This window comes from Nelumbo lutea, chromosome 2, assembly GCF_056320005.1.
Source record: "Nelumbo lutea isolate HS-2025 chromosome 2, American lotus-T2T, whole genome shotgun sequence".
NCBI lineage: Eukaryota > Viridiplantae > Streptophyta > Magnoliopsida > Proteales > Nelumbonaceae > Nelumbo > Nelumbo lutea.
Window position 1 is genome coordinate 32,600,178 of NC_142685.1, and position 12,046 is coordinate 32,612,223.

Consider the following 12,046-nt stretch of genomic DNA (forward strand, 5'->3'; position numbering starts at 1 on the left):
TAAGCCTAATCCTTGTCAGCCTAGACGATAAAACATGTATTGCTTTCTATAAAATCTTGTCTCGTTCAGGCACAGTTGTTTTTGTTTACTCAGTTCTTAATGGACCGTGAGGAAACATGGAGCGCAGGAACACAGAGAGGCTCAGTTGCCTCAGTACCCAGTAAATGGGTCCAAGCCGAGGAAGTCAGGGGGACCAGAATTCAATGAAATCAGATTACCCATGAAGTGAACCAGTGGTGGGTCCTCAGCCCTGGATCGTGCACTAGAACACTATTGGATTTGTATCTTTTGCTCCCTTTCCTGGAATCCGCAGGACCACAGTAAAAGATTCCAATCCAATGGTCCTTTCTCATTGGACAATTGTTTTTGTCTTGGATTCCTTCTCTTTCAGCCCTTCATCCATACAGAGCAACTAGCTGTAGATGTTTCTTTCTCCAATGGCTTACATAAAAAGCAATGCACATAACAACAACAGCGATAATAATAATGGTAGAAATGCTGCAGGGGATGCAGTGACCCAGAATTCCTGGCCGACCAACCGAACCGGAACGAGAACCAGAACCTAATGCGCTAGCATGGCAGCATCTCTGATGAGATGGACCACGTGATGCCAACTAGAATTAGTGGACTCCCACATTTATGTTTATTTAAAGCCAGTGATTCGGTATCTCTGTTTTAAATAGTAAGAAGACAGTCAGCGATGCAATGGTCCCTTCCATCTGATGACTTGGACTTCCATCAGCATAATAATTGTTTAGTTATGGTACACCGGTACCACATTAGATTAAGAATTTAAGATCACTGCCCTCTGTAACTGAATTAACTGCAAAGGCAACGGTTCCACCAACCCAACCCCAAAATTTAAAACTAAACCCGGCTATACCGGTTCTGTCATATGTATTCACCATTCAAAAGTCTTCTGTTATCCAAGGCGGCCCAAGCTTTGATTACAACCGGACCCGACCCGACCCAAGATTGCACGGTCCAGTTGTATGATGTATATTTTGGTTAGCTCGCCCAATTTGGTATCCCTAGTTTTGGTTCAGAGTATCTTTGAGACTGTGGCCGGTCAAATTCAAAATGCAACAGTATGAGACAACAGAAGCTCAGAAGAGACCAATGGAGCAGAATAAATAATGGTGAGGTTACCACTGTGAGTCAGTTTTTTGAGGGATGGGTGGGTGCTATTTCCAAGTATTTGGTGCCAAATATACTCCTGTCCTTCGTATATTTAAATATTTCAATCACTAATGGGGTTCCAACTTCCAAGCCCCATGTTAGATAATATTTCAGATCCAATGCTTGTACAGTTCAGTTAGAGCTTTTGCCAATGCAGTACAGTAGAGGTTCTCTCTTAACATTGCGCATGCAGGGAAGTGGGACCCATCACACAAAGGGTCCCACCTTTAGCATCTTCCTTATCAAGTCAATTCCCAATCATCCAATGGCTCACTTGCTCTCTCTCTCTCTCTCTCTCTATACTCATATAAATATAATATAATAATCAGGCACAAAGCTCGAATCAATTCAAAAATGGAATCTTGTTTATAAGCACAAAGATGATTTTTAATTCAGAATTTGTTACACTGTCAAGAAGTTCAGGCTTTTAACATTGAGAATGCTGAGAGTTTTTCTCATTTTAAGTGTTAATACATCAGGCCTATCTCCATCAAGTAACGAGCTTAATCAACAGAGCATCAGGAATAATGGGTATCGTTGTTCCATAAAATAGCTATCATCTTAAAGACAAAAAGATACCTGGTTTTCTCTCTTTTTTTTTCGGTACATTTTGTCATTTGGATCCATATTGTTTGAATAACAGGTTTTATAGTTTGAGGATTTGAGCAAGAGCTGAATACATGTCGGTTGATTATTTGTTACTCCACCTCCTCACTAAATGCAAATCATGAAAGGCATCAATTCTTTGGCTTGTCGGTCTTGGCGTGCAGCAATGTTTATCATTCAACCCAATGGAGTAATTATACTTCATCAAGGACCCAACCATGTGACTGGGGCCCTAGCAGCATCAGGAATAGTGGGCCCTTGATTGGGGTTTAGATTCCATTCACAAGGCTAATCAACCGACTCCAAGATCAGGATCATTTGAGTTGGTGGGCCACCTCTTCCATGGATTATAATCCAAGCTATACTGATTAGAGGTACATAACTGCACCAGCTAAAGCTTAAGAATTCAATTGCTTTGAGACAATTATATGTGTTTGATTTTAATCACTATAACCTAAGCTACTTTGGATTGAGATAGTACCCGCCAATCAAATGGTCTCTACATAGACGATTTAGTGGGTCCCTGTTGCTTTTATACAATGAGTTGGGAGCCTTGGGACCCATAATTCAAAGCAGTTTCTTATACTTATTAGATGACTATGTGAACAAGTTTGGCACACTCAGAAGCTCACCATCAAGAGAAATTTAAGTCAACAAAATACAACCACCCAAATGAATAAGATATCTGTGGGTTGGTTCTATGAAGTCACCAGACAAATCTTCCTCATTGCAGTGAAAGGAACATTTCTATTTTAACTTCTGAGTTCTGACCCATCTACTTGCCATGGATTTACTATATAAAATATCTAGTTAAAATATAAACTAAACATATATTCACTAAATCACTTTTAGTGGTTGTCTGGTTGATGGTAATTTTGAAAATTTCCTTTCTTTTTTTTTTTTTTTTTTTGACTTTTGTCTGGAGCTTTAGTCCTGAATCTCCTGATTTCCCCAAAATGTCCTTAATATCGTTCATTTTTTGGGAGGAAATCAAAGACATCCCATTTGGAGGAAAAGCTGATCTAAAGAATCATTAAATCCCACCAACAGCTCTGATAAATTCACCAACCTATAAGATTACATTCAATCCTTCCATTTATGAAAACCACCACCCTAAACCTGTCCTCTTGTTTTCAATATGCTTACTCTACCTTCCCCTCTCTGATATATTTCATTTAGAAATGAAAGACAGGTAAAATACAGCTTCTCGTGTCCTAAACATAGACAAGAAAGCTCCAGTTGAGTATTTGTTTGTTTGGATTTTCTTTGTTGGCTTTCATGAAGCTGCAAGGTCGGACAAGATGAGGTAACACTCTCTCCTAAGAATCCCGAAGCAAGAAAACTACTACCCTGTTCATATTGTCCTCAAAAAGATGATATTTTCTGTTTCCGAACAGTGGTTTTTATAGAGCTTTCTTTAATGTCAGGATTGATTTTTTCTGAATATGAACACGAACTGTCGAACTGAAGCTGCAAAAAGATGATGATTTTGGGTTAAGTTTGAACCCCAAAAGCAATTTTGGTTTGAAGGCCCAAAACCACTCTTCACTGTGGTGTTGATGGTTTTGGTTCTTCATGGAGTTACAGAAAGCAAGGACGGTGTTCTCACCTCTCAGTGACCCCCAAACCGCTTACCACAGAAGAATACTTTTGACTCTCTGAGGCAGGCAGCTGGAGAAATTGGTATTGGTATTCTCTTCTATATTTTCTATCGTTTCGGCCCTAGCCACAGATGGGTTTTGGTTTTTTCAGTTCTGTTCTGGTTTTCACACTCTTCTTTAGGCCTTTAGTTTCCCAACAACCCAATACAGATGAGTTCTTTGTCTCTGATTTCTTTAAGAAAATGGGTCTAAACTACTCTTCATCTGTTTTCGACTCATCTGCTCCAGTTTGTTCATGGGAAGGGGTCTTATGTGACGATCAAGAAGAGAATGTTATTGGTTTAGTGGCTTCTGGTTTAGGCCTCTCTGGCTTCATCCCTGATTCTACCATTGGAAAACTCGGCAAGCTTCAAACATTGGATCTGAGCAATAACAATATTACCGGTTTGTCGTCGGATTTGTGGGGTTTAGGGAGTACTCTCAAGACCCTCAACCTCTCCCATAACCATTTTTCTGGGTTTCTTCCAAGTAACATTGGCAACTTCGGTGTACTGGAAAATCTCGACCTTTCCAACAACAACTTCTCCGGTGACATTCCTGCATCTATCAGCTCTCTTTCGAACTTGCAAGTTCTCAAAATAGACCGAAATGAGTTCTCAGGGAACATTCCTCCAGGGATCCTTAATTGTAAATCTCTGGTCTCAATCGACCTTTCATACAATCAGTTCAATGGAACTGTTCCAGATGGTTTCGGTGCTGCATTTCCTAAGCTCAGAACTTTGAACCTTGCTGAGAATGGATTTCATGGAAGGTCTTCGGACTTCCTGGGCCTGAAATCAATCGCTTATCTTAATATTTCAGGGAACATGTTTCAAGGTTCTGTAATGGGTGTGTTTCAGGAGCCACTGGAGGTTATCGACCTGAGTAGGAACCAGTTTCAAGGTCACATATCGCAGGTACATTTAAATTCCAGCTTCAATTGGTCTCGTTTGGTTTACCTTGACCTGTCTGCAAATGAACTCAGCGGAGTATTATTCCAAGATTTGAACCAAGCCAAGAATCTCAAACACCTCAATCTCGCCGGCAATAGATTTCCGGAACAGGAATTCCCCCAAATAGAAAATCTCTCAAATCTAGAATACCTCAACCTGTCCCGGACTAGTCTTACGGGAAGCATTTCAACTGCTATCTCGCAATTGGGTGAGTTAACTGTACTAGACCTTTCTGAGAATCATTTCACTGGCCGAATTCCATTTCTAAGAACGGATAATCTTCAAGTAATAGACGTTTCGCAGAACAATCTAACTGGAGAGATTCCATTTCCTCTGCTGGAAAAATTGCCTCATTTGAAGAAGTTCAACTTCTCTTACAACAATCTTACACTTTGTGCTTCGAACTTCAAACCTGAAACCTTGCAAACTGCCTTCATAGGGTCACAGGACAGCTGCCCAATAGCTGCGAACCCAGATCTCTTCAGAAGAAAAACCACTACACACAAGGGACTCAAGCTTTCTCTGGCCATAACTGTTTCGATTGTCTGTCTTCTGGTGGGCTTACTCTGCCTTGCCTTTGGGTGCAGAAGGAAAACCAGAAGGTGGGCATCTAAGCAACTCTCATTCAAAGAAGAACCCAACATCTCAGGCCCCTTCTCTTTTCAGACAGACTCAACCACTTGGGTTGCTGATGTTAAGCATGCAAACTCAGTTCCTGTGGTCATTTTTGAGAAGCCATTGCTAAATTTCACCTTTGCCGACCTCTTGTCTGCAACATCACACTTTGACCGAGGAACTTTGTTAGCTGACGGGAGATTTGGGCCTGTTTATAGAGGATTTCTACCTGGAGGAATCCATGTGGCTGTGAAGGTCTTGGTACATGGATCAACCATGACTGACCACGAAGCTGCAAAGGAGCTTGAATATCTTGGTCGGATCAAACACCCCAATCTTGTTCCCTTGACTGGCTATTGTTTAGCTGGTGATCAGAGGATTGCAATCTATGATTACATGGAGAATGGGAATCTGCAGAATTTGCTTCATGATCTACCTCTTGGGGTTCAAACTACTGAAGATTGGAGCACGGATACATGGGAAGAAGATAACAATAATGGAATCCAGAATGTTGGCTCTGAAGGGCTACTAACAACTTGGCGGTTTAGACATAAAATTGCACTTGGAACAGCCCGAGCACTATCATTCCTTCACCATGGTTGCTCCCCTCCTATAATTCACAGAGATGTTAAGGCTAGCAGTGTTTATCTTGATTCAAATTTGGAGCCACGGCTATCTGATTTTGGATTGGCTAAAATTTTTGGGAATGGTTTAGAGGATGAGATCTCTCGTGGTTCACCAGGATATGTGCCTCCAGAGTTTTCCCAAGCAGAAGATGGTTCACCAACACCAAAGTCGGATGTTTATGGGTTTGGAGTTATTCTATTTGAACTGATTACAGGGAAGAAACCCATTGCAGATGATTATCCAGAGGAGAAAGATATAACTTTGGTGAATTGGGTGAGAGGACTTGTCAGAAAGAACCAGGGTTCAAGAGCAATTGATCCAAAAATTCGTGGGACAGGGTCAGAGACCCAAATGGAGGAAGCCCTAAGAATTGGGTATCTATGCACGGCTGACCATCCATGGAAGAGGCCAAGCATGCAGCAGATAGTTGGGCTCCTTAAAGACATTGAACCTGTGGTGCATCCATGAAGAAGAGGGGAATAAGATTTAGAAGAAAGGAGTCCGTTTTCTTTGCTTCCCACAGTTTTCCTCTTTCCCTCATTTTTTTTTTGTTATATCCTATGATGCCATGGAGGAAATGTACAGTATTCTTGAGCTCTTATTTTGACTTTGGTGTTTTCTTGTATCTCTTGTTCTTTCAATTTGTAATTTTTACCTTTTATCATCCATTGATGGTGACATTAAAGCTTAAGTCCAAAATATACAAAAAAATTGATCCTTTAGAATGTCATTTAAATTCTTCATTTGTTTCCTCTTTTTTCCTTCTTCAACCCGAAGGGGCCTAAACAGTTCTGCTCTCTGATTCATTGGCTAACAAGTGATGCCCTGGGTATTGTTTTTAGGATGTTTATTCAGTGGTAGTAGTCATGCTGAGTAAATGGTGTTAGCCCTACCATGTTTCTCGTTCATTGGCTAAAAAATTGAGAGCCTATGATGAAAACAGGGATTACACCATCTACTCAGTCTGACCGTTCCCCTGTGATCGTTAAACTTTAATGTTTTTGCCAAGAGTTAGATTTCTAGCCACCATTTGTGGCTGTTTTCCGCTCTGTGTAAGGATAAAAGTAAATGATACATTATAGGCGTATAGGAGTGGACTTCAGATCTCCAATAACACTAAGGCTGTGTTTGTTTTGAAGGAAAAAGTAGGCAAAGGAAGGGAAAGATAGGAAAAGCTTTACAAATCTTTTATAGGTTTTCTACCTTTTCCTTCCTTTCCCTACCTTTCCCTTCAAATCAAACATAGTCTAAGAGGAAAGTGCAGACTGTTGAGTGGACATATGGTGGTGGTGTTGTGAGCACAATAATCCACGCAGAAACAAGAAGCTAGTACTAAATGAAGATTTGGGTTGATTTGTTTGTATGAGGAGATGAAGATTTTAGAGCAAGTGTTATACAATGGGTGGGATTGGATTAATTGTCAAAGGTAGCAATGAGTCATTATACATTTAGTTGGGTTTGAAAAGATTCAACCGGAACCACATTGGTGTTGTGGGTAGAGAGAGGATTAGCACCCCAACGGCCCCACTAAAGTCAGAAAGAGAGAAAGACAAAGCAGTGCTGATTCTGCATGTTTGATCTCTTTTGACTTACAGGGCTCAAGGTTGTGGAAAAACTGCTCCCTCTAATTGTTGTGTAATCAGTAGGCTTGCTTACAATGCTCTTCTTTTAAAAGTTAGCACACCCACTTCATTAGCAATAGCATTTAGGCTTTAGCGAGAGATATAATTAAACTTTTGTAAATAAATAGGATTAAAACTTTAATCATGATTTACAACGATCATCACTTTGTTTTAGAGTCCAATCCCTGGGTCAGAGGATTGTGCTGCCTAATCATGAATTTGACAGTACTAAGTTTTTCTTTGTTGAATTGATCAGTATTAAGTTTTTTTGGCAGCTAGTAAGATCTGTGTTCGGATCTGCTCCTCACAAAGCGTCACACCAACCTCGTAGCATATATGTTTCAACTGTGCATCTGGACATCTCCATACCTGTAAATTTTTATTCGTGTGAAGATGTCCCTCAAGCGACTGAATCTGTTCCTCAACCCTGGCATCTCATATGCACATCCTATCATACATTGAGAACATCTCCCGTATTTATTAGTTATCATTTACGGGAAATGTTCCCAATGCACAGTGGATGTGCCTGTGAGGCGCCCATTTATGAAGAACAGATCCCGTCACCAATGCATGATTGAAACATGTTGTGAGATCGTTGCAAGGCACGCACTGTGAGGAGTAAATCCGAACTCGTAAGATCTTCCCATATTGATGAAAAATCAATGGGCAAAAGAGAGAGTCGTGGGCTTCCAATGTGTAAGGGTGAAAATGGTTCCCAGTGTTGGTCATTTCTGAAAGAACCTGTCCCAACTCCTTTACGAGGTTTGATAGCTATTCCAACCCGGATTAAATTCAGGTCTCGTCAGTTTGTCAGGCCCGGATCAGACCAGTTGGTAAATTGTTGATGGTGATTCTGAGAATTTTCTTAGTCCTGATTGTTTTATGGTTTTTGGATCATGGATGGTTAAATCGTCTAGTTAAACCAGTAAACGTGTGGTCCATCGAGCTTTCTGATTTTATGTCTTTCGAGTATGACAGCAGGGTCTGGTTCAGTCTTGAAAACCCGCCATGACCCACTTAGTAGCTCCTTTTTACATCAAATGAGGACCCATCTTACCTAAACAGCCTCTGGGGATTGTCCTTGCCCCAACTAAATCCAGCTTGGGTTCAGTTTGGACATTTCCTGTCCCGATTCAATCATCCAGACAATCATATATTTGTTAGTAGTGGAAAGTAGAGCTTTCCAACCAACTTGAGTTTGGATACAATCCATTTGAAGCTTAGCCATGTTAATTCAGAATAATTTTACATCAAACACCTATCAAGCAGGAAAATCTGTGTTTGATACATAAAACAGAATAGCTAGAGCTATTAGTTGCTATGAATTTTGCCTTACACTGCTATAGTGGTAGAGAATATGCTTGTCCTTCATAAGGCTTCCAGTTTTTTGTCTTTTAGGTACGTGGATAAGCATTTTTCATTTATTAAGTATATCCATCCAGTCTTAAAGCTCATTCATCACAGGCAATCTGGCAGCCAAACTTCTCTGACTAGGTTGAAATGCATCTGTTACCAAGAAACTACCAACCGATCTAGGGATTGAATATATGCATTAACCATTATAGATTCTCTCTCTATCTCTCTCCAATTTTTAGTAGGAATTCACTGTATTTTTGAAGAATACTGAGATAGCTTTGTCTACAAAGATGAAAAGAAGCATAAAGCAAAGTAAGATATGGAGTAGTCCTTATACTTTACAGCTTCTGTCCTTTTCATCATGGTCCTGACTTGACTCCCGAATGTTGTATTGCAATTTTAATTTAGAAATTAGTATTAAGGTGGGGAGAAGCCAAGTTGTGAACGTTTTTGTCCCACAATGAATTTGGTGTCATTGCTTCCAATGCAATGGCTGTGATCGTAAAAGAGTCTGAGATCTCCTCAGATTAGTTGAAGCTCATTCTATGACCCAAATGTTGGGCTTTTATTCATGACAAGACAAAGTTGATAAATGATGGGTACAGAACTGTTGAGTCATGACTCATGAATGGCTTTATTCATCAAGGATCGAACGGGCATGCTTCACTCATGTTATCAATCTGCAAGGCTAGAAGTTCAAATCCGATGGCTTTAGCTCTGGGAGGACAGCTTGTCTTGTCCTTTGAAGGAGATGCTATCACAACTCTAAATGATCAAATGCCAAAGTCTTCGGTCATAGCTCTGGTACACAGATGCTATAATTGTACGTGGTGAATGGGTGCCATTCATTTTCAAGAATCAAAACTTATTGACTCATGAGTTGTCTAAGGAATCTTGTTCCTTATATACAGTATATCTTTACCTTTTTCCTTTATTAAACATAGATACTAGCTTGGAATTCAAGCAGAGATTATCAAAATCTAAGCTCCAAATTAAAGCCAAACTACAATGTGAACAAAGACTAAATTTCCAAATTGTTGCTATTCATACAGAAGATGGGCTTTTAATCATGTTTTTACTTGTTTTCGACACGTGGCAAGATGAAATCAACTCATATTGGCTTCATGTAAAAACCATCTTTCTATATGTAAGTTCTATCAATAGTCATTTTCAAGGTGGTAAAAATGGTTATCTTCCATCTTTATGTTTATTGAACAAATTAAAAAGGAATCAAAGGCTGGCGTATGTAGGGAAACTGCAATTTGATTGTGGAAATAGAGAGCAGATGTGGGCAAGGGCAATTTGGTCTCTTGGGACAGTCCTTGATGGTTGGCATTCCAAACAAAAGAACTCTTCATGACTATATATTTCAAAGCCTACGGCTACTAAGCAGAATGCTGATTTGTGAATATCAATATGTATGGATGAACATGATGAGAAAAATGTTGACTTAATGATGATATGACAACGTTTTAATAAATACGTATCACGAAACGTTCATAGAATAAAATATACGCTGAATTGTTAGTTGACCTGGATTTTAGGTTTACTATCCACCAAATTGCTTGTTTGTAAAAAAACATTAACTTGACCAACAACATGGTGACCTAACTAATCAAACCATTGAATCATTTGATATGTTTAGTAGGGTGATGGAATAGACATTAATTTTCTCTTTTTATTATTTTTGTCTTCCAATTATATCATTTAACAAACATGAAAGTAGTTTCATTGCCAAGACATTTTTAAATTTTGTATCCCCTTTCTATCAATAATAAAAAATTTTCTTATTTATCATACTTTAAAATTGGTTTTGTTGTTGATTTTCAATATACAATTTTTGTATTATTCAAATTGTTACTTGTGAATTTAATTAGTGAAATTTAATGATGAGAAACAAAATTACATTAAACATATGATTCAATGAGAAAGAATGGAAGTCAACCTTAAATATGATACTTAATGAGAGAGAATGGAATGAAACAAAAAATAGTATTCAACTTAGAATTTATATCTTCATAATATATATATATATATATATATATATATATATAGAGAGAGAGAGAGAGAGAGAGAGAGAGAGAGAGAGAGAGAGAGAGAGAGTGGCAACGGGACAGGGATCATATTCCCCGTCTTCGACCCCGATTCTGAAATTAATCTCCGTCCTCGTCCCTGATTCCTACCAGGGAAAAAGTTGTCCTCCATCCTCGGTCACCTTGAGATGCATAGATCTCAAAAGGTTACCCAAAATAAAAAAAAAATCACCCCAATTGGAAATTGGAGTGCAAAGTTATGGCCTCCAAAAGTTTGCATGCATTGAGTGTGCAAGCCGTGGCCCGGTCATCGGATCGAATTGGTTGGGTTGAATGGTTTTGATTGTCTGACGGGTCTTGGATGAACCATACCTGGAATCCTGGCTGGGTGATAGTTCAAACGGTTCGACTGGCCATGTTGAAAACATTGTATATATATATATATATATAATCAGGGTCGGGGTGGGGTAGGAACCTCAATCCCCATCCTTGACCCCCCATTAGGTCGGGGAAATTGAGTCCTATCGAGGATGGGGAAAATTTCCATTCCTAAGAGAGAGAGAGAGAGACCAAATTCAAAGATGGGTATTTTAAATCAAGAAAAAGTCTAAAAGCCTTAGAAATCTATTGCCACTTCTTATAGATTTCAATAAATTGTAATTCATTTACAAATCAACACAATGTTTTCAAAACTAGACCAGGCTAGACGGTTGAACCAGAAAAATTGGAAACCAGTCAAGTCTCTAGTTCTAATTAAAGTTAAACTAAAACGAGGGATTCTTAGAAAACCGTTGAAAAGGTTAGAGAATCGCTGACCCGTGCGGTCAAACTACTAACCTTTCAACCTGCGCAGCAATTTGCGGGTTAAATTTTTTTTGAAATAAAAAAACATAAAAAGGAAAAAATAAAATTACGCCCACGTCCCAACTCCAATTAATTGGGCTAGGGTGGTAGGGTTTGAACGAACCTTTGCATGCTTGAATTTTCGATTTTCCCTGTTCCCTTTCTATTCTCACTGTTAGCCGCTCAGGTGCTCACCTTTGACGACTTGCGCGGTGGCAACTCAAGGCGATTCACAATGACTGATGACCAGCGATTGAGTGTCAAGGATTTGCAGCGGCCATCGGTAGGTTTTTAACTTTTTTATATTTTTCTTATAAGCGGCGACCAGTTGTTTTTATATTTTTCTTTATAAGCGGTGACTGGTTGTTTTCGCAGTGGAAAGGGACGACCGGTGGTTTTTGTAATGGCGGCCAGTGGTTTTTTCCTCTCTCCCAACACCGGCACACCACCATTACCGACGACGGTTATGCTTTTTACTGTATTTTTCAGACTTTTTTCTGTATTTTTTTGTGCATTTTGTTGTATTTTTGGAAATTTCTGTATTTTTTGGGAAAATTCCCCATTATTACCTT

At 39.3% G+C, this 12,046-nt stretch overlaps 1 protein-coding gene across 1 annotated transcript; it reads left to right on the forward strand.

The window, feature by feature from the left end:
* Positions 1 to 2,895: 2,895 nt before the first annotated feature.
* Positions 2,896 to 6,350, forward strand: LOC148869682 (Leucine-rich repeat protein kinase family protein). Its single transcript, XM_088968168.1, has 2 exons — positions 2,896 to 3,091; positions 3,213 to 6,350. Exon 2 carries the CDS (start codon positions 3,518 to 3,520, stop codon positions 6,086 to 6,088), a length of 2,571 nt encoding a protein of 856 aa, XP_088824294.1. The 5' UTR covers positions 2,896 to 3,091; positions 3,213 to 3,517; the 3' UTR covers positions 6,089 to 6,350.
* The last annotated feature ends 5,696 nt before the right edge of the window (positions 6,351 to 12,046 follow it).